Source organism: Misgurnus anguillicaudatus, chromosome 10 (genome assembly GCF_027580225.2).
Source record: "Misgurnus anguillicaudatus chromosome 10, ASM2758022v2, whole genome shotgun sequence".
Taxonomy (NCBI): domain Eukaryota; kingdom Metazoa; phylum Chordata; class Actinopteri; order Cypriniformes; family Cobitidae; genus Misgurnus; species Misgurnus anguillicaudatus.
In genome coordinates this window covers 2,024,808-2,047,803 of record NC_073346.2, presented here as the reverse complement: position 1 = coordinate 2,047,803, position 22,996 = coordinate 2,024,808, and the positions used below count along the sequence as shown (strand labels likewise).

Sequence of the window (22,996 nt, the reverse complement as noted above, 5' to 3'; positions counted from 1 at the left end):
ATGCTTCAAAAGGTAAAAAATGATGGGCCTAATTCACCCTCATCCAATTCTTAAAGGAATAGTCTACTCATTTTCAACATCAAACTATATCACTACCTTAACCAAGAAGACCTGATACATCCCTCCATCATCCGTGCGCGCGCACGCAAGCGCCGGAGCGCGCTACGACACCCCGACAGCACCCAGCACAGCCCCATTCATTCAACGGCACCACCCAGAGACAAAGTCAGAAGTGACCAAACACATCAACGTTTTTCCTATTTAAGACGAGTAGTTATACGAGCAAGTTTGGTGGTACAAAATAAAACGTAGCGCTTTCCTAAGCGGATTTAAAAGAGGAACTATATTTTATGGCGTAATAGCACTTTTGTGAGTACTTCGACTCGGCGCAGTAACACCCTCCCTCTCCCATTATGAGAGTGAGAAGGGGAGCGGACTTTTCAGGCGAGTCGAAGTACTCCCAAAAGTGCTATTACGCCATACAATATAGTTCCTCTTTTAAATCCGCTCAGGAAAGTTGCACGTTTCACTTTGCACCACCAAACTTGCTCGCACAACCACTCGTCCCAAACAGGAAAAACGTTGATGTGCTTGGCCACCTCCAACTTCATCTCCAAATGGCACCATTGAATGAATGGGGCCAAGCCAAACGCCATCGAAGTGTCGCAGCGCGCCCCAGCGCCCACGCCCACGCACACAGATGACAGAGAGATGCATCAACAATTCCCAGCCAAGGCAATAACATATTTCAACATTGAAAATGAGTAGACTATTCCTTTAATTTGATTTGTGTGTATAGCAATGGCCTTCATTAAATCTTCATTTATAACATAAACTCAAGTTAATAAGAGATAAATAGTTTCAGTTCAAACAGGCAGAATAGACTCAGTAAATAGCATTCAGACTAACCAAAGCCTTCAACGGGAGCAAAACTTCTTCTTTCAATATCAGTAACACAATCTACAAAACAAGAGAAGCTGAGCTGTGGTGAAGGCTATGTTAGATCTGTCCCTGATGATGATGGTGATGATGAAGAATACACCAGGCTGTTTGGTTGTCTACCCTGTAATGTGTAAGAACTTCACAGTACGATGCTGTCAATAGCAAGATCGCTGGTCAGAAGCCATCAAACGTGAGAGCGGCGGTAAGGAGAGAGGAAACTAAAACCAAACTGACCGCTCAAACTAATGATGAAGTGGAAGTGTGCAAGTAAAATGCAGAGAACTAAGTAATGTGCGATGAAGGCTAATGTCCTGCAGATGGGTTAAAGTAATAGTTCACCCGCAAAATGAAAATCTGATCACCCTGAATCTGTTCCAAAACCCATATGACTTGTATCCATCCCTGGTAAGGCTGAAAGTCAGTAACAGCGGGGAAGGGATTAAAGTCAAGCATCAAAAATGAGCTAAAATTAAAGTTAACATAACAGGTTTGGGGAAGAAAGCTGTTAACTCGACTGATACCAAATCATTGATAACGGTCCAATTCAAAAACAAGTGATTGGTAAATGCACTTAGGAGAGTTAGGGCGCATTTCAACATTTTGACACAAAAAAGAATATTTTTATTCCTCGGTTTAAGGGAATAAATTTAAATAGTGCTTTATCATCCTTTGTTTATTATCAAAGCCTCCAGTCCTTTCACTGTTACTGCATTGAAAACCTGATACCCAGACAGAAAGTTATACGGATTAAGGAACAATGATAGGGTGAGGAAATCATGACAGAATTGTCACTTTTATTTGAATGCGATCGGCGCAGTTGTCCAAATATTTCGAATGTCAGCATAAAAGAGTTTAAAGGCTTGTACAGGCTGGTGTGATGACTAGTAAATAACACTGTAGTGTAGAAGTGTAGTAGAAGTATGTAGAGAAGAGAAGTATGAATAAACGAGTATTGGACAGGTCACACCTGCACAATCCAACTAAAGATGGTTCAGTGTTCAGGTTTGACAAAAATATCAACGTGTCCATAAAACCAGCGTAATGGCAGGACAAGAGCTACCTCGATGTGTCAGGGAAGTATTGTTTGTTTCTCAGTGAATGGAAGAAGGTTTTCTGCTGCTGGAGTAAGATGACTGTAAGATTATGGAAGGATCATGGGAAGAAATTGAGGATTTTATGGTTGCTCTTCCTTTTTCTTTAGTGAAATGCGTTTCTTCCTGGCTGCAAGCATCTCGTAGAAAGGGTCCACGCTCACAGCAGATCTGAAGCGATAAAGGACATGAAATCATTTTATGTTCTGTACTCGTGAATTTGTTAGGAGTGGAGTTTCTTTTCATGTGTTTGTATATATTTTGTGTTAAAACAGGAAGTTGGGATAGTAAATATCAAGAAGCTTATGTCTATAACTGAAACATTTTCATTATACCCATAAATCTGTTACATGATATTGAGAATAAAAAGCTTATGTTAAAGGCGGAGTGCACAATGTTTGAAAAACGCTTTGGAAAAGGAGACGGGCCCACTACCAAAACACACTTATAGCCAATCAGCAGTAAGGAGCGTGTCTACTAACCGACATCCTTGCCGGGTTGAGTATGTGTGGGGCGAGTCTTTTAAAAGAAGGTCCAGATTCTATTGGGGTAGGGGCGTGTTTGTTTAGGTGATTTCAAATATCAACATTGGCTTTCAAACATTGTGCACTCCGCCTTTAATAGGGATTCATTAAAACATTTGATTAGACAAAAAGTAATCAACACTTTTAGCTGATTTTCCAGACAATGTCTAAATGCTAGAAGAAACTTTGTCAACACTTTAATGGAGTCTATTTACACTGGATATAAACACAGCGTGTTAAAGGGATTTTCACCAGAAAATGAAAATTCTGTCATCATTTCCTTGCTCTTGAACATGAATAAAGATATTTTGAAAAATGTTAATACAGGGTTCCCAAACCTTAGTTAACTTCAAATTCAATGACCTTTCAAGGACTTTCCAGGTCCAATACCCTCAAATTCAAGAACTAAATGTGGGGACACATTTCAAGTGAGAGCAACGTTACATCGTGTTACCTTTTAAGATACATTGTTACAGTTCCCTTTCGAGGGAATTCGTGCTGCATCACTGCGGTGACACTTTGGGGACGCCTACAGGGGTAAGTGTGTCTGAATATTTATATCAAATTCAACCAATGGTGAGACTTAACGACAAAGACAGGGTGACGCGGGAGTCAGGAAGTATATCGCTATCTGAAATATTGTCAAAGATGCATTACAGGGACACAGGCAATATGACAAGGAAGACGCAGCGTCTCGTTCCCTTCTCAGGGAACAAGTGTTACATATGTAACCCGAGACATTTTCATTTGTCAAACAAAACTATGCAAAAAAGCATTTTGGTATGAGTCAACATTCGCATACAAAAGATTAAATATTTAAAACTTTAAAAGTTTTAAAAAGAATTTTTATTATCCTACACTACACAGGGAATAATATGGATTTTTTTTCCAGAAAACTTCTTGCATAAAATAGATTCAAGCACTTTCAATGACCTGTATCTATGTATGTATATTTTCAAAAACTCCCCAGGGCCTTGAATTTTCCGCCAGATTCACAAAATTTCAAGGACCCGTAGAAACCCTGTTAATAACATAAATCAGCTTGGTTACAAACATATCTTCATTTGTAGTCGGCAGAACAAAGACATTTATACAAGTTTAAAACAAATTGAGAGTGTCAGTAAATTATAGAATTTTCATTTTTCAGTGAACAATCCCTTTAACCAATACCTAAAGTCGATGCTAAGCCGTAAATAGATGTCGGCCAATACAAGCGCGATTGCCGCAAACAGGCAATATTTGCCTCAGTCGCATCTTACAAATTTGAAAGTGCAAAATTCCCATAGGGAAGAACTCATTGACAAGTCCTGATTGTATCAGAAAATGATAGACAGCAATGATTACATTTGTGCGAGTGACCCAAAAACAAGTAATCCAACGAACAATATAGAGCGAGTAATGCGATGCACATTCACTTAGCCTTTGGTGTGCACACATCATGAGGTTTATGCTACCCAAACACTATTCCTTCACGGTCTGCCAAACATTGTTAGTTCCTTCAGAAAATGCAAATACAGTTTGATTATGCAAACACAGGCTGAGGAGAATTTGCACTTGATGTGAACAGCACTTTTTCAAGTCACTTTTTGTCTTCTAAGATCTCATCTACCTTCATAACTCACTTGCTCGGATCACTTACTTGATGCTGTGGATCCATTCGTCTTTTTCTTCTGGGGTGGGGGCAGAGATTCGGTACACCATGTGATTTCCCTCCACCACTCTGCCATCAGCTTCAGTCTTACACGCTTTAATCAGCTGACCGCGGTTATTGGGGATATACAGCTCGAAACAGTTCTTTAGGGAAAACATCATAATCTTACATCAGTTTCTGGTAAAAGTCTATTAATGAAATAAACATGTAACACACTTACTGGCTTCCTGGGATCTTCAACCTCACGTATACTCAGATTTTCTAAAGGAATGATGCCTCTGGGCTCTTTATCCTACACACAGAAATAAACAGGGAGTACCATCAATGAATAGGACAATTTGGTAATGATAACACATCTGTAAGGGATCATGTACAGTCACTTCGGTCATTATCAGAAATGATGACATGGCTCTTTATAATACTCAATTCTGACATGTCAATGACAAAACTATAATTGGCCATTGTCTTAAGAAATTTTCCATAAAGCTCTGCTAGTTCTAGGTTTTCATTTTCATTCATCTAACAAAGAGCAACTTTACACACCTCCACTGTCTCCATTTCATCTGAACCGTTGAGACTAATATATTGCAGTGGCTGACATTTCAGACAATATTATTAGACTATTTTGTCTGTATACCCACAAGCTGCTTTGCATAAATGCTTCTGATAAATGATAACATTTTAAAGTAATGTTTTCAATTTAAATGAATATTGCCTCTTCATGTTTTAAATGACTGATTTGACTGTACATTGTCTTGCTTGTGGTGTGAATGTGACTTACTGTTGTGTACTCAAAGTAATAAAGACAGTTATCTGTCAGAATGAACCACCGTCTCTTCCATGTTTTCACACGACCTCCTGAGAAAGAAGATTACGCTGGATTAGAGGTGTAAAACAGGACCTTAGTATCAACACTTTCCTTTGTGTCAGTCCGCTGGTAAACCACATAGACAGATACAAGATAAAAATCCATCAACTTGCCAACTGAATAAACAAGACTGTTGAGATTCTGAGGAAAATATAAGTAGTGCTTACCTGAGTAAACCTCACAGCCACAATGCTAAAGTCATGCTAAGTGTTTGTCAGTGCACTATTTGTTAGTTAATTCTTTCCTAAAGAACATTTTCTATGTCTTCAACCCTTTGGTCACACTTGTAAACATTGTTTTGTTATGCTTTGTTTGCTTATTGACAAAAATGCAAGTCTGTTATGTATATGGGGCCTTTTTACAAATAAGAAATTGAGATTCCTTCGATGCATGGTTTAATAGAATAGGACAATATTGCAAATATTCCAAGAGAAAACGAATTGTAAATCTGGAACAAAATATTTTTAAAAACGCATTTAAAGATCAAAGTCCAAACGCAGTCGGTATACAGCAATGCATATTACTAACAAAAATGGTTTGTTTTTGCTCTCTACTGGCTTACCAAAGTAATAACCTTGTTTTACCTAAAGGGGGAAATTGTAAGCTTTCACATAATCAAATCTGAATTTCCTTGGGAAATCCTCAAGGAAGGGTGGATGGTAAGGCGAAGTTTGAAGGCGAGTTTCACTTTTAATCGAGATTTAGCTGCACCCACTCACAAAAATAAAGTGTTGATATATTTACGGTAGGAAGTTTACTTAATATCTTCATGGAACATAATATTTACATAATATACTAATGATTTTTGATCAAATAAAACGATCATTTATAATGAGCTTTTTCTACAAATATACCTGTGCCTCTTCTGACTGGTTTTGTGGCGTATGCGTAAAAACGTAATTTGCTTGTTAAAGTATATTATAGGGATGCAACAAATGTCTGGCAACAGAAACTATTTAGCCAAAAAAGTAAAAAAATAAGCAAAATTTAAGCATTTTCTGGGATCTGCAGAAAACAAATCTATTTTACGAAACAAAGTTTTTAATGACGCAATAAAATAACCAGCGTAAAGTGAAAGGCGTGCATGGTTTATAAATGCAGCAAACACGTCAACACTGTGAAAGCATTTGAAAGTGTCTGAGACTTTTGCTATTTTCAGCCAAACAGTTTTGTTCGCTGAACATTCGGTGCATCCCGCTCTATGTGACTGTATGATGCATGAAAGCATGTAGTACCAATTTAAAACAATAATACCAGTTCTGATTTGCTATGCAAACACCACTAAGACCATTCAGTACTGGTCTCACACTGTGCTAAGACGACCCTTTCACTAAAGTGCTCTAGTTAGGGACGAGAGACTGTAAGTACCTCCTGCAGGGTGAACATCACCAGCAGCAGAAAAATCACAGGTCAAGCAGAGCAGGAGCCAGAAGAGGAGATCAGGAAGAAGGGAATGAGGGGAGTGGGGTCACGGGATAAAGAAAGAGAGAATAAGACACAAGGACGGGGGAGAAATAGATTTAAAAGCGTTTAGTGCTTGGGAGATCTTGCCATGCAAAAAAGAAGGTAAACCTTTCGACAACATTAGACGTTTGTTGGATTTTAAGGAAAAACAGTGCAAAGCGATCAGCAATGAAATAACAGGAAACCATGCAACGGCAAAAAGAGACCCTGCCAAACGTGTTACATTGATTCATAGAGAAGAAAGAAACCCTCTTGGTCTGCACAAGAGACTCACCCAGTTTGAGGAGCCAGCCCTCTCGATCAGGGTTGAAGAAAGTGTGTGTCAGATCATTCCCATCATCCTCTGGGATCTTAAACGGCTCATTCTTGATGCTGTCATACAGGTTCTAAAGAAAACATTTATTAGCAGATTGGTATCATCACTGTTTTTTAGGAACCAATGACCTTTAATACAACAAGTATTAAATTACGATTTGCTCATCACAGAAACACATCGTCTCTTACTCTGAGAAGTTCTTCTGGTAAGTCTCCACCATCATTGATGCCTCTGTTCATGCTGATGAAGCGCTCCACCGTTGGCTTGTCCCGAACATTCGGGTTATGCAGACTGGTGTTCAACATGATGATGGCAAACGACAGCACGTAACAGGTGTCTGTGGGCAGAGCGTGTTTGAGAGGACTGTGAGAGCTGTACAAGTATGATGATTTCTCTAAAACAGCCCAGATATGAGTTTGGATCAGTCGACAGTGTTTCACCTGTGCTCTGGAAGACTCCAGGATTGCAGTGACAGTATCTCTGAGCGAAGGCCTCCATCATCCTGTCGATCTTCTGAGCTTCACCTGGCAACCGGAAGCTCCACAGAAACTGCCTGCAGTAAACACAAGCACATCAGCTCTTCAAATACATGATGAAATAATGCATAATTACTGTGTATATATAGTAATAAAAAACAAGACTATTATAAGGTGCCAAAGATAAAAATGACATGGTTTACCTAAGGGCTTGTACCAAGTTGAGATCTGTGAATTCGTGAAGATCCACAAACGCCTGTAATACTTTAATATTGAAGTCATCTCTGATAAAAGAGAGAAAAAGACTTTGGGGAAGGGTTATTTTAAGTGTCTGCTTTAATATATTTGTTCTTTCTTTCCAAAAACATGAAGCGCTGTTTGAAATCAACTAATTCCTCAGGCAACCTACTAATAGTTGAAAATAGGTAGTTTTGCACATCGCTAATATACAAGCTGTCACACAAAAAATTCTTCTACTTCTCGCATAAATCAGACATCGTCATGTCCTCTCTTCAGAAAAATGAGTCACACACTCATCACTGAATCACTGATCATCAATTTAATACAGCAAAAGTGCACATAGCACCTTTCACCCAGATAGTCTCCTATTGCAGTTTTATTAAGTCCTTCTCCTTTATACAGAAACTGGGCAATGTCCTCTGGAGTGTGTCTGAGAAGCTCATTTTCCACTAGAAACACAATTCCCTGAGAGACAGAGAGAGAGAGAGAGAGAGAGAGAGAGAGAGAGAGAGAGAGAGAGAGAGAGAGAGAGAGAGAGAGAGAGAGAGACAAAAGTTTTAAACGTTAATATAAATTTAATAATTGTTTTAAATCTTATATTTAAGAAAAATAATTCAAGCAGCAAAAATGAATTTTTCTGTACCTTTTTCGGATCCATGTTGAATTTTTTCCTCCCCATAGCCACATGTCGACTCTTCTGTAAAGTTTTACTATAAAAAAGGTGGGAAGATTATTACAATTTGCGTTATGAAATGATGAAAGATATCTCACTTTGGCTACATCCACACAGTCAGTGTTTGTGATTGACAATAGTATTTACTAACAGGTAAACTCTTTCGAATTGTCCTATTAATACAATGGCTTACAGAAGCAGCTTGAATGTTGTCTGTATGAATGATGTAGGTCACACACAGACCACAAAACTAATAAGAGAACCTCAAACCAAATAAAAGACAACTGTATTTAAAACCTTCAGATAACACAAAGCTCATCTCTCTTTGCGAGTTGCCAAAGCCTTGTGATAAAAAACACAAGCATATGTGCAGTTTTCAGTACATATGACAACTGGCTATCCAGCATCCAATGCAATTCTGTTTACACAGCACATGTAAGCCTATATGAAAATAAGAGTATGACTATTGTTCATTTTTACCAAGCTGTGTGAATGTAGCTGTATTTACCACCTTGTGTACAACTACTGAACATTCATGTAAATGTCTCTAGTGTTTACACAAGTATTGTGTGTGTGTGTGTGTGTGTGTGTGTGTGTGTGTGTGTGTACCTGGTAATTATCACGTTGTGGGGAACAATTGTCTCCACAAAGATAGGAATACCAGTGTTTTTGTGACCTTGTGGGGACATTTTGATGTCCCCATGGGGAAACAAGCTTATAAATCAAACAAAATGATGTTTCTTAAAAATGTGAACTAGGAGAAAGGTTTCTGTGATGGTTGGGGTTTGGGAATTGGGCAGGTAAGGGGAATAGAATATACAGTTTGAATAGTATAAAACGCATTACGCCTATGAAATGTCCACACAAAACATGGAAACCAGAATGTGTGTGTGTGTGTGTGTGTTTGCTTTTCTGGCTCATTGGAGACCACCTGGAAAAAAGGCAAATACAAATACAGGAGGAATTCAATTAAACACACAGGCCAATATGCATGCCAGGATAGACAAACCTGTTCCCAGCAATATTATAAACATGTAGTGAAGTGATGTCAGTACAGTCATTTTGGTACTAAATTAATACTACAATTAACCCCGTAATGCATACATGCTTCCCCAATTATTATAACAAATTTGTGTCTTTAGCCAACCGGATTTAAAACTAGTTTAAATCTGTCCTAACACTTACAAAAACAAAATGATAAAATTAAGCATATGTTATGCTTTGATGATACTTTATTTTTCATTAAACAGATGCCAAAAAAAATTAAGATTATACACAAATGACATTCCGGGTATCTACTGACTCAAGATAGCATTAAAGGGTTAACAAACACAACACAAGCCTTTCTAATGTATCGACAGTACCAAGTACTAAATCTAGTCTGGTATACCCACACCTGCTAACTAATCACCAGATGGCTGATTTCTGTGTGATCTTCACATAGCATCACAGTAATGTGCATGTGCCAAAATCAAGATGAGGTATATAAACTTGATAAAAAAAACCTGCTTATCTTTTTGTCCTACTTTACAATTTATAATTTTGTAATCAGTTTTTTTGTTTTAATTTTATAACTGAGAGCTCACTTGTCTTGAACAGTTTTAACTGTTTTGTTTCCTCTGTGGTTTAAAAAAAAAGACAAAATTTTACATCGAGCATCAATGTTATGATAAGTTAGCTACATTTTAGCGTGTAAACAGACTAACCTGCCCTCTGTGCTGGTCTCCAGACCCTCCACCTCTATAATGGCTTCTCTCAGCTCATCTTTCAGTCTCTGGATCTCCAGAAGCAGAGCTCCCTTCCTGCGCCGGATCTCCTCGAGTTCGGAGCGTTCCTCTGGGCTCAGGTCCGCTGGGACTGCAGGGAAAGGGGGGCTGAATTAGGACACAGGGTCCAGTACAGCTTCATTTCTACATATTTTACAGCCCCTTTAATAGTCCTTGTTTTCCCTACACGCTCCTGACATTCCTTAACTGCAAACTTGCATCTTTTCTTATTTACTGTATGATGCGAGACATAAAAACACTGAACATAGACAGAAATTATGTTTACATAAATCCTCACTGGGTTGAGTAAAGTCTACATTAAGTTTATCTGATGGAGTCTCTCTTACAACACCAGCTGGTGTTTGTGTGTTTTGAGGGAGCAAGCCACGACAGAACAGAGCCAAACCCACAGCACATCAGAAAGCAATGCCTGCAGGTACCAACAAACACTTCGGAAATCCGTCATATCTCACAGCTCATTTCAAGATCGAAAGCAGATTAATACAGTTGGCATCTAACGTTATTATCTGAACAACAACATCAGTCATACAGGTAGTAAAATGCTTAACTGTGTAATCAGCCTGCACATCTTTGCCATGTGTCTACATTAAGTTTATATTTTTGTCAAAGTGAAGTGCGAGATAGGAAAAAGCTTTCATCTGCATAAATAAACCATTGTAAAGAATAAGTTAACAAATCCAATAATATCAACCAAATTAGGCTAATGAACAAGTTAGCACCACATAATTTTCTTATAAGATTAAGTAAACACACAGTATTGACGTTATTCAGTGTACGATTAAAAAAAATAAATGCAAGAGAGATGTAGAGGCCACACTTGAATGAATCCACTGCAATGACTGGTGACTGACAGCTGAATTACGCCCGAAGCCGCAAAAATGACAAATATGACAACGGTCCGATGAAATTACGTTTCAAAGCTTTAAAATATAATTAAATCATCCTGCACGATGCCTTTTAGATGCTCATATTTATATGGAAACCGACAGTGCGTGATGCAGTAACCAGCAAAACACAAAACTCGCTTTACTTACTGTAGTCCAGATCATCCATTTTGGGGGCTTTGCTTTTAGGCATATATGTGTCAGAATCAAATGTCATTCAATAACCGAGATATGTGGATATATATTAAAATATACCCCACGAATGAAAAGGAAATAAATAAATAACTAGGCGGAGGACCGAAAGAGGACCCAGACAAAGGAGGAGTTGAGACCGGAAGTTGCGCCTGTCAGTCCGTGCAAAAGGATCCTGGAGCGGCGGCCATCTTGGTAGGGTCCATAGACGCGAATGTGTCAGATGCAATATACCCCTATTATCAATAGGGGGTGTCAAGAGAATAATCACACACACAGACACAGGATAGCAAATTTGATAAAAGTGGAAATTCAGTAAAAAACAAAGTATATGGTTATATGGTTGCGCAGGATTTGGGAAATTACATACAGTTCCAGGGGAAATTGCATAATACGAAAATATGTTTAGCATGCGTGACAATTGGTAAATTAATTCAAACAAATGAAATGCGGTCTATATTAACGAAATTAATTTCACAAACGCGAGTGCGAATCGGCGCTGCCACGTGCATTATTGCAGGAACAGGGCCGTTTCCACAACAGATGGCTCGACTGTAAGACGAAACCAAGTAAGTTAATTAAGTTATTTAATAACTAATTAAGTTGCATTGGCTGTTGTTTATCAAAGTACTATATTTACCGCGGTAAAAAGACAAAACCGCAATTTCACACTCTCATTGGCCGTTTTAATTAAGGCATAAAATGTTTAAGTTAATGGCCTGTTTAGATAGTGTTCCGAATGTGTCGGTTTTTTCAGCTTGAGTAACTTATAAAAGTAAAATGTCAGTAACTTCAAAACAGACAGGAATTCATTCATACAAAACAATTTATAAAGTCAAACACAAAGAACTGAATGGAAGTACAGCAGAATTTGCAAAGCTTTATATATGAAGCATTCTAAAAATTGTTAACAATATTTTGTTAATAAAATGTTAACACATATTTATCAGAGCAACAGTTCAATATAAAAGCATTGCATTTCAAGTATAGGTTAAAAACTATAACAACATTGTCATAATTTATAGCAGTTACACTGTAACTGTAGGGGTCATTAATGCCAACTGTAACAGTTTACTGTAACTGTAATGTAAATAAACAAGCAACATGACAAAAGGCAAAATCATTTTCTTGTCTTTTATAACAATTCAGTAACTGTGATTGGAGCTGTATAAAATAAATAACAGCATGTTTAAAGCCAGAGTATGTAATTTCAACAGCAACACTAGCAGCACCAATTTTGAGAAATGTTGCTGAGAATTAAAATCTTTCAATTAATGTTATGAGTGGTTGTCAGTCAGTGGGCAGATATGATATTTGGGGTAGTATAAAATGTTTGATTCCTCTAATAGCACAGAAATGACCCACTTCACTTTTAATGGAAATGATCATCCATCTGTGTAACAGTCTAATGTGTTTTTTTATTATACTAACATATTTCTTGTGTATTACTGTTTTACCCTGAAACAATTGTGTCGTGGGAGCAGGCTTCACTCAATTTCTTATATATATATTATAAGAGTGCTTGACCAGACGTATAAGTAATTTCAAAGAAGAAGAAAAGGGATGCACTTTGCATATAAAACGTATATTTGTTGCACAGACGCGCTTTAGCCTTGCGCCTTCCTCCTCTTCCTCCAGAAGCACACTGAGGAACCGAAACGCGTATGTGCAACAAATATACGTTTTATATGCAAAGTGCGGCCCCCTTCCTCTTTGTTTTACCCTGAATCCATCAAAATAATGATTGCCTTTATTTAGGGCATTTGGTGTTACATGGATCTCCCGACTTAAAAAGCCCATAAACACTGACCAAAGGAAACATTGACAGAGCCCCTAACATAGAGCCAAGCTGCACTACAGCTCCACACCACACAAGGGCGCTGTGGCCTTCATCTCGCAGGATCACCCCAATAATGACCTTCACGTAGGACAAGGTAAGAACAAATGCCACCCAGGTTATGACCTAAAGATGAGGAGTGAAATAGAAAACAGATTATATGATTTGACTTAATATGGCATTGGGTTAATGTTACTATCACATGTTGTGTTGTTCTATGCCTCCATTGAATTTTTCACATTTTCTGAACATTTGAAGTTTTGTGTATTGCCAATAAATATGACAAAATTTGGGGAAAACTTACAATGAGTGCTGCTCCCAGGTCATGATGGATCAGTAGAGGGCAAGGGCTAAGTGCTGCCACAGCCATTATATATGCCCCAAATCCTGTGCCAGTCACTGTTAAAACCCCCATGAGCACCAGAGACCTTAAACATCAGAAGAAAGATCAGTCAAACTATATTTGGAACAGTTTTATTTGTCTAAAAAAAGACAATTTACTCTCACCTGACTGGTACAAACATGGCAATGAAGCAGGCCACTGGATTGGCTACTGCGGACAAGGTGGCCGCAAGGTGATAGGCCTGATTTCCATAGGGCAAACAAGAGTAAGACTGAACTGAGGGTAAGACAGCATTGGTCAGCGCATTGACCCAGGCCAAAACCACAAAAATGAAGACCAGCTCTATTCTGCTGTACGTCCTTTTCCCAACTTTGCTGTGCTGGTTTTTCACGTGGCTTTCAGAGGAATCCAGCATAGGCCTCTGTTCTGGAGTTTCGTCCTTCAAGGATTGGCTCATATCAATCTTCTCTGCCTTTTGAGAATCATCGATGTAATCTTTGCCCTTGTGTTCCCGTGGTACAGCTGGATGGTGGTTGAGTAAAAGGAAAGCACCCAGGGACACCATCATCATAGCACTGAGGAACAGGAAAAAAACCTGTGCAGAAAAGTTGGCAGGCTGATATTGTGCCTGTAATTGTCCATCAGCACCCCAGGATGAGTTCCCAATACTAGAAGTGGCATTAGTAGTAGCATTCTTACAGTGGACCACCCCCACACCTTGGGAAAGAGCCACTAGCGCTGGGACAAGACCACTGAGACCTTCTCCGATAAAGTAAGTGGTGAGGTATTTAGGTTGTAAACGCATCATGAATGGCAAAAAGGTGACTGATGAGGTGCAGTCCACGACAGACAACAGAAAGCTGAGACACAGTAAGGCAGCACTGTGCTCACCATTCCCAAAAGTAAGCGTGTGCTTCCAGAGGAAAGCCATTAGGAAGGTGGCCACCACACCGACCGACACAATGGTGTAGATAACGGGCCGCTCGTCTAGCACACCAGGCCTGAAGCCATGCATGAGTGTAATGAAGAGAGGGCCAATGTTGGCCATCTGGATAATTATAGTGAGGTAAGAGGGCAGGTTCCAGCGCTCAGGAATCTCATGCACTATTAAAGGAAGCTCTACCCACATCCCATTAATGGCCACCCAGGAGCCAATGCCAAACAGGCAGGACAACACGTGTGTGAGCCACGACATGATGAAGAGAATGATGTTGACTGTTGTCAAAAAGCCAGCTTGTTTCAAATGTTATCTGAAAGATAAAAACAGTCCTCAGTTTGTTAGTTGTACAGTGGATTTACCTAGTCCTAGATCTTTAAGCAGTATTGTCTATAATAAATCAAGAAAATACTTCAAATTAAGCAATTTAGATCACATAAATGTTGTACTGTGCACAATGGAAAAACAAAAGGTGAAGCTTTGAACCTCTAAGTCTGTCTCAGTTAGCATATACAGTACCTGTAGCAAACAATATATGTTTCTAGCAGTTTTTAAAGATAATGTAAGTTGTGTTGGCTAGTGCAGGTCTTCATTATTGTGCCACAAGGAGTCTACAGTCATTTCCACCACATAGTTGAAGTATGTGATGTGGTTGTATGGTGGTTACTTACTGACTAAGATCAAATGAGGTGCCACAAGAAATTCTGGGGCCTCATTTATCAACATTGCGTAGAAAATGTTCTATTTTTGTACCTACGAATGAAATTTAGAATGTGCCTAAGTACAAAAAAATCGGGATTTATCAAACGTGCGGACGGGGTTCGTACGCACATCAGTAAGTAATCCTTGATGATAAATCCCACTTGTTCTTAAGCACCATGCTCGTGCACGTTCATAGTCATTTGCATTCCGAAACGCCTCCAATGAGCCATATATGGTGACAACACCTTCCGTTATATGTCACGTGGTTTTGCTTTTTCCCCTCATCGCAATAATGACAAAGAGAGCGAAAAAGAGGAATTTTACAGACACAGAAATTGAGTTACTGGTGGATAAATCCTAATAACACACCCTGTTTGCTTTACTTAGTGCGGGAGGAATGACTAACAAAAGAAAACAAATCTGCATGGGAACATGTTACCAGTGAGTTTAATTCCGTTGAATATGAGGAGAGAACACTTCCAGAAATAAAAAAGTGGTTTGACATTAAATTATCAGCAAAAAAACGCGTCACAGCACACCGACATGAAACGAGTGCAACTGGAGGAGGACAGACAACTTTCCACCTTGGACAGCAGCATATAACCAGCATCATTGGCGCGATTTTTTAAAACGCGCTACCGGCGGAATGGATTATTTGCCAAGTCTTCCAATAACGCAAGATAAGCCATTGCACTGTGTCAAGCATTTGTCGGAGACTTCATTTATACAAGTCACATGTAGAGCTTTCACAGTTACAGATACATATCACAAATAAATCATTATAATTATTTGCTGTTACCATACTGACATTAATCATTTTTAACACCTGCTTGTGGATAAAAAATAGACACTTCTTTACTCACTGGAACAGGGTCCTATATGTAGTATCGCTATTCTACCACTAGATGCTCTGCGTACGCATACTCAGAGGTGTGCGTATATTTACACACATTTCTACGTATAAGTGCAATTTGATAAATTCCACACTTTGCGTAAAACTGTTCCTACGCACACTTTACGCACACTTCTGTGCGTACGCACGTTTGATAAATGAGGCCCCTGGTCTCTAGAAATCGTTACTTTAAACTTTAGTCTTTTTAAGATGTCACCCGTCACTCCGCTGCCATGTTTGCAACTCCTACCAAGACCTGACAGAACCCTTTTACACCTGGTTACTTCATGCGTTTTCTCAGCTTGCGCCAGCGCAAATCATGATTTTGGCATTAAATAATGACTGTTGAGATTTACTAAAGGCCGCAGTGGATAATAGCGCTGAAAAGATGTGGTCTAGTTATTTTTTATTGCATATGCATTTCTAGGAGTTTCCCATTCAGATGCAAAATTATTCTAGGAGATTATTTAAATGATTCCTGCAACCTGATTTACTAATGTGTTACTGGTATTTGCGTTATTATTTAACGCAGTCTTAAATAATTTTGCGCTTGAAATGGCTGCAATTGTTGCTAAAAGAAGAGGCATCACAGAGATAAGAGAACGCGTGATACAATGCAGAGGATTGTTTTAACATGTAACATTTTATTTGAGGAACATATTATTCAAAAATATTGTTTGCCAAGCCATGTTATTTATTTTTTGCTGAAGTAAATAAAAGAGGAGTCACTAGGAGAAGTCACACAATACCAGATGTTTCAAAACTTCTTGTAAACCTAAATTTATTGGTCCTCCAGTTCTTTTCAGTGTACTAACAAGTAATTTGCGCTGCTCTTGCTTTGGTCATTAAGGAAATCAGCTTTTGCACCTGTGTTATTTAATTTGCTCTTTTTTAGTAAATAACCTACATATATTAGTATTACCACTCCCATTTGCGCTTTTTTGGAATTGCCCTCTAACGCTAATTTGCTCTGTTTAGTAAATATGGCCCCAAGTGCAATCCCCCCCCCCACTCTCTCTGTGGTTTGTATGTTACAGTACGGTATGCATAGTGTGAGTTTGCCCCAAGAGAAAAGTTTGACAATGTAGAATAACACTAGCATAGCTCTTCTTACACAGCTACATGATTTTATATATCAATCATGTCTAAACATTGGGATAAGATGTATAGTTTTACTATAATACTTATTGTTAGAGTTTGTTCCTTGACACATAAACAATGTTAATAATGATGCTTGCCTTTGAAGACAGCAGAAATTTTATTGAACAAACAATCAAGTGTTTTAAATATTTAAGTTTTTTATTTATTTAGGTTTTTATCACATCATTTCCTCAAAGATGTCACGTTATACTTTTTCATTCAACTTTACCGAGCAGCAAAACAGGTTAATGTATTTACCACACATAATATTACAACAATTCCCATAAACACATACTAAATGACTTCCTCATTCTATTATCGTATGTATTTCCTTCTCATTGAATGATTGAATCACCATTCACCACAATCTTCCAGTGGCGAATGACAAATTCAATGTCCTTGAATCTCCCTTTGTCTTAAACAACTCCACTTTAAACATACTCATATAAACACACATACACATCCCACCTTATGTCGGAGCAGCCACCTGACCTCTGCTGATCCTCCACAATATTACTTCATTTTGAATGTGACTTCTGTGGTTTCATCAGCCTTTAGCAAGTGAGACTGAGCTCTCTCTTTATTTTCCAGCTCTTTACCGCTCTCCCTGTGATATTCATCTGATGGAAATAAGATCATGCAGACGCAAACATTCATTGTGTAAAATCCAGATCCTTTATCCTAGTGGGCTATCATCCAAAGCCATGTGCTCAACTGTCTACCGGGGGGTGAACAGGAAAACGTTTCAGCATGACGCAACTAAACCCTCCCCCTCATTCTCCTCCTACCAACCTTGACGTGAACCAAAACAGGAAGTGTAGCTATTACGTGATAGCTCCTCCCTCTGATATTCAAATAATCTTGTCTCTGCTTTCATGCAGGTATTTTAACACATTATTAATTGTTTTCAGTCACGTGATCCGTGTGGTGCCCTGGTGGGCAAAAGGGTGGGAAAAATGGCTAATTACATTGGAATCTCTATAGGAGCGCTGCACAAGCTGGTCATTTCTCTTAATATTGTAAATATCTGTGTTCATTTAGATCACATGCCAGCAGAAGAAAAACAAAGATAGTAACGTAAGCTGCAAGTTTTGGGTACTTAAGATTTTACACAGTACGCTATTATATATTTTATAGTCACTAAAAAACGTCAGATTAATGTCAGACCTCCACTTTGACTATGTTTACTTGTATTTCATGGAAAATTACCAGGATTATATTACTATTAGATTATCATACTGCATTGTATTAATGTCAATCGATTAAAAAAATGTATATGTATTAATTCCATGATTGTCTATTGTAGTCATTATCTGTAGTGTAAATAATCTATTAAAACTAATAAATTTAGCACACACAGAATCAAAAACAATATCAATATATGTTAACCTTTTTTCATTTATTGTTTGATTGACATTGAGACAGACAGCTTTAAGATCTACCGTAATGAAGATCTAATGTAATGTTACACATCAATGTTATGTTACTGTGACGAGACTGACAGGTTAGGTTCCATTTGCAACTCTTTATTGATGTTATCAAATAGCAAACAACAGTAAACAATGGGCACATCCAAGTAATCATAAACGTATAACAGACCAGGTTCGGGGCAGGCGGCAATCAATCATAAACGTAAATCAGTCCAAGATCGGGGCAGGCAGAAAGCAGTCGTAGTCGTAAGCCAGTCCAAGTTCAAGGCAGGCGGCAAGAATCAAATAACCAAGAGACAGTCCAAAATAACACCAGGAAATCAAACACGGGTACACACAGGGAAAACGCTCAGAAATGCTGCTAGGGCAAACAAGACTTCGCAAAGTTCAGGTGGCAGAGTCCCAGGTTAAATAGGCCCGCTGATAAGCTGCAGCTGGTGTGTAATCAGCGGGTCACAGTGCATGATGGGAAATGTAGTCAATATTCGGGTGAATGGGATGTACCGGGAGCGTTGGCGCTGACATCCGTCACAGTTACACTGTAAAAAATGGTGTGTTAAATTTTTACACATTGTGTGTGTCATGCCCTTTAACGTGTTATTTCATGTTAAAATAAAGGAAAGGGACAACACAGGATGTGTTAAAAACAGTGATTGGAGTAATGTGTTACAAAGTAATTCCATTACTGTAATTCCACTACTTGTAGGGGTAACGAGCATGTAACGCAGTTACAATTACTGAAATTTAAATGCGTTTGTTACTCGCGTTACACACCTTCTGTGTTATTATTCATTGTGCCACCCACCACGGTCCTGCGACATTAGATCAGAAATGTCTTGTCTGCAAGTGTTCATTTTTCACAAAATAGAGTAACGCGAGTAACGCGTTGTGTTAAAAAAACACATTTAGACAGCACCGGTTAGGGCTGGACGAAATGGCAAAAATGTGATCTCGGAAAAAAAAATCCTTATAGACCGATAACGATATTCGATTCCGATATAAGATGCTAATGCTTCCAGCTTTAAAAGAGTATGCCAACAATGACTTAAGCCACAAAAATTAGAGGGTTCATTCAACAAAATTTCAGTCTGAACCTCGTTTGTTTTTTTAGATAGCCAAACCACTTCCATATAACAAAATTTGTGCTACCTTTTTTGTCCACAATTTCATCATCTTTGGATAATTATGTATTACATATAGGCCGATGTATTTTGGCTGTCACTACAACAATGCTACTGACAAGCAACCAAATCTTAAATTTTTTCCACTTAATCATAAGACTATATATTCATCTTGTTTTACTTTTCAGGCATCTGTATTAAATGTAAATATATTAGTTATGAAATTGTCTGTCAACATGATTTAATAAATGTGCCGCTGCGAAATTTATTCAGTTAATACTAATAGTAGTGAGGAGTTTTATGTGTGTAATGGACATTTCTGACACAGAAAGCAGCAGGCTACTGTCACTTTAAGACCCAAGACAGCTTTAAGACTGCACTGTTTTAATATAGGCTATTGATAAACATACAGCTGTTTATATTCACTTAAACTAGAAAGAAAACATAGTTTAGTGATCACCCATGTGTTGACTGCTCTCGTGAGCCCTCGTATCAGAGGAGGAACATACAGTATATGAGCTATACACTTTGGTAAACGTGTCACAGTGTGGAAACGCATTGTCACACACAGACGGTAGGAGACAGGATTAACTTGTTTCAAAATTTTAAAAGGACCAACATACCTGGGACTCAACTTTTTGCAGGGGAGACGAAGTTTCAGGTCTCTGGACGAGAGCCAAACCAACTGACCAGGTTCGTAGTGGGGTTCTGGGGTTCTATGGCGATCTGCTTTTTCCTTGACCTTCCTGATGGCTCGGGACAGATGGACATGAGCTTCTTGCCAAGTTTCCTGACTTCGGGTGAACCAAGCGTCAATGGCCGGGATGTCTGCGAGTTCTTCATCCCAAGGAAAGATAGGCGGTTGGTATCCCAGGACGCATTGAAATGGAGTGAGACCCGTGGAAGTTTTCTTAAGGGAATTCTGTGCATATTCCGCCCAAGGTAGGAAGCGACACCAGTCATGCTGATTCTTGTGACAGTAAACTCTGAGAAACTTAGTTAATTCTTGATTAAGACGTTCAACTTGACCATTGGATTGTGGGTGATAACCGGATGTAAGACTGATGTTGATGTTTAGAGCTTTGAAGAATGCTTTCCATACCTTGGACGTGAATTGCGGTCCCCGGTCAGATACAATGTCCTCAGGAAGTCCGTAATACCGGAACACACAATGCAGCAGCTGTTCAGCGGTTTCCATGGCGGATGGCAGCTTGGGCAGAGGGATAAAACGACATGCTTTAGAGAAACGATCAATGACAGAAAGTACCACTGTGTTACCATCAGACCTGGGCAGATCCGTCACAAAATCCACTGCTATGTGAGACCATGGTCTCTGTGGGATCACAAGGGGTTGGAGGAGACCAGCTGGATTCTGATGTGGAGTTTTACTGGCTGCGCAAGCCGTACAAGCATTCACCACCGCGCTGACATCAGGTAACATGGACTGCCACCAGAACTTGTTCTTCAGCATCACCAAAGTAGAGTTAATGCCCGGGTGCCCAGAAGAGAGAGATGTGTGTACCCATTGGATGACCTGCTTCCTGTGAGATGGAGGAACGTAAGTACGGTCTGCAGGGCATTCCGCTGGTGGTGGGTTAGCATTGTTGAGTTGATTTATCTCTTGCATTACATTCCAATGAACAGGAGCTACAATGAGGGAGGGTGGGATGATGGGCTCGGAACAAACAGGCTGGGGTGAAGAATCAAAGATACGTGACAATGCATCTGCTTTGGTGTTTTTGGATCCAGGTCGGTATGTGATAGTAAATTGAAATCTAGTGAAGAACAGAGCCCACCTTGCCTGCCGGGTATTGAGACGTTTGGCAGATTGTAAATATTCCAGGTTGCGATGGTCTGTGAGAATCAGGAAAGGGAGTTTGGCGCCCTCTAGCCAATGCCGCCATTCTTCCAAGGCCGCCTTCATAGCCAAAAGCTCCCGGTTACCCACATCATAATTTCTCTCAGCAGGATTTAGTTTTCTAGAATAGAAAGCACAGGGGTAAACTTTTCCTGGGTTACCTTGTCTTTGTGATAACACAGCTCCCACTCCAGAATTCGAGGCATCCACCTCGACTATGAAAGGCTTCTCAGGATCTGGATGATGCAGAATGGGGGCTGAAGTAAAGCGGGTCTTGAGGTCACTGAAGGCAGCTTCGGCTTCCGGGTTCCATGAAAGCTTGTGATTGGACTTGTGCACCAGTGAAGTTAAAGGAGCAGCAACAATACTGAAATTCTTGATAAATCTTCTATAAAAGTTAGCGAATCCCAGAAATCTTTGAAGCTCCTTTACCGTAGTAGGTTTGGGCCACTGTAGAACTGACTCCACCTTCTTTTCATCCATAGCCACTCCGTCTGGACTTATGATATACCCCAGGAAGGACGTAGAGGACTGGTGAAACTCACATTTTTCTGCTTTAACGTAGAGCTGATGTTCAATGAGGCGTTGGAGGACAGTTCTGACATGTACCACATGTTGTTCTAGAGAATCAGAATAAATTAATATGTCATCTATGTAAACAATCACAAATCGGTTAAGCATGTCCCGGAGAACATCATTAATAAAGGACTGGAACACGGACGGACTGTTAGATAGACCGAAGGGCATCACCAAGTATTCATAGTGACCATCACTTGTGGAGAATGCTGTTTTCCATTCATCCCCTTCACGAATACGAATCAGGTTGTAAGCACTACGAAGGTCCAACTTACTGTAGATCTTGGCACTGCGTAGTTGTTCCAAAGCAGCTGGTACTAGGGGTAATGGATAGCGGAATTTCACTGTGATGTCATTCAGGCCCCGATAATCAATACATGGTCTAAGACTGCCATCTTTCTTGCCCATGAAGAAAAACCCTGCAGAGGCTGGTGACGTAGAATGACGTATGAAGCCCTTCTCAAGTTCTTCTGCGATGTATTTCTTCATGGCTTGTTGTTCTGGTTCTGATAGAGGAAAGATGCGTCCTCTAGGTGGCACAGCATCGGGTAACAGTTCAATAGCACAATCACTGGTTCGATGAGGTGGTAACTGTGTGGCTTTGATCTTGCTGAATGCAATGGCCAGATCTGAATACTCGTGGGGAACATTATCAGGTAAACTGGGTACTGGATTAATTTGTGACGTGCATACAGAAAGATCAGGTGACTCACTCAAACAGGATTTCATACACTTATCACTCCACTTCAGAATGCTCTTTTCCTTCCAGGAAACGAGTGGATTGTGTAAATGCAACCAGGGGAATCCCAGAATGACTGGATTGTGAGGAGATGATATGACGTAAAAGACAATCTCTTCTGTGTGGTCGTGTTCGGAAACAAGTGTGATGCTTTGAGTGATGTGCGTGACGTGACCGGTGCCCAATGGTCGTCCGTCTAACGCTGCGATAGAGAGAGGGGGTACACAAGGGGTTACTGAGATTCCATGGGACTTCACTAATCCCGCATCAATAAAGTTTCCCGCAGCCCCGGAATCAAGTAATGCTTTGGTAT

General features: G+C 39.5%; 2 protein-coding genes and 1 long non-coding RNA gene across 4 annotated transcripts in view; 1 reads left to right on the top strand and 2 right to left on the bottom strand.

Annotated features, from left to right (window-relative positions):
* Positions 1 to 574: 574 nt before the first annotated feature.
* Positions 575 to 11,271, bottom strand: cyth2 (cytohesin 2). The gene is made up of 12 exons (XM_055211842.2): positions 11,067 to 11,271; positions 9,952 to 10,102; positions 8,216 to 8,282; positions 7,919 to 8,037; positions 7,536 to 7,616; positions 7,297 to 7,409; positions 7,045 to 7,193; positions 6,815 to 6,926; positions 4,990 to 5,066; positions 4,429 to 4,500; positions 4,197 to 4,351; positions 575 to 2,204 (listed from the first exon to the last, which is right to left on the bottom strand). The coding sequence occupies exons 1-12, from the start codon at positions 11,131 to 11,133 to the stop codon at positions 2,117 to 2,119; spliced, it is 1,251 nt and encodes a 416-aa protein (XP_055067817.1). The 5' UTR covers positions 11,134 to 11,271; the 3' UTR covers positions 575 to 2,116.
* Positions 11,272 to 11,380: 109 nt separating this feature from the next.
* The window catches only part of LOC129449082 (uncharacterized), a 69,968-nt gene continuing 58,352 nt past the window's right edge, over positions 11,381 to 22,996 (top strand). The window contains exons 1-3 of one of the 2 annotated variants that reach the window (XR_008645969.2): positions 11,381 to 11,677; positions 12,867 to 13,042; positions 13,268 to 13,405. This is a non-coding gene — a long non-coding RNA (uncharacterized lncRNA). Of the gene's footprint in view, positions 11,678 to 12,866; positions 13,043 to 13,267; positions 13,406 to 22,996 lie in introns of those variants that run through there. The other variant, XR_012371389.1, reaches the window with a different exon arrangement.
* On the bottom strand, positions 12,124 to 14,483 carry slc52a3-2b (solute carrier family 52 member 3-2b). The gene is made up of 3 exons (XM_055211841.2): positions 13,453 to 14,483; positions 13,250 to 13,373; positions 12,124 to 13,071 (listed from the first exon to the last, which is right to left on the bottom strand). Exons 1-3 carry the CDS (start codon positions 14,481 to 14,483, stop codon positions 12,859 to 12,861), a joined length of 1,368 nt encoding a protein of 455 aa, XP_055067816.2. The 3' UTR covers positions 12,124 to 12,858.

What these genes read in the sequence shown, in the direction of transcription:
- cyth2 (XM_055211842.2), bottom strand. Translation starts at nt 11,133, where the DNA reads ATGACATTTGATTCTGACACATATATGCCTAAAAGCAAAGCCCCCAAA. An exon ending in TTGAAGATCCCAGGAAGCCA is followed by an intron (nt 4,352 to 4,428) that starts GTAAGTGTGTTA and finishes TTTTCCCTAAAG; the next exon opens with AACTGTTTCGAGCTGTATAT. An exon ending in GAATGGATCCACAGCATCAA is followed by an intron (nt 2,205 to 4,196) that starts GTAAGTGATCCG and finishes TTATCGCTTCAG; the next exon opens with ATCTGCTGTGAGCGTGGACC.
- slc52a3-2b (XM_055211841.2), bottom strand. Translation starts at nt 14,483, where the DNA reads ATGTCGTGGCTCACACACGTGTTGTCCTGCCTGTTTGGCATTGGCTCC. An exon ending in GCCATGTTTGTACCAGTCAG is followed by an intron (nt 13,374 to 13,452) that starts GTGAGAGTAAAT and finishes CTGATGTTTAAG; the next exon opens with GTCTCTGGTGCTCATGGGGG. An exon ending in ACCTGGGAGCAGCACTCATT is followed by an intron (nt 13,072 to 13,249) that starts GTAAGTTTTCCC and finishes CCTCATCTTTAG; the next exon opens with GTCATAACCTGGGTGGCATT.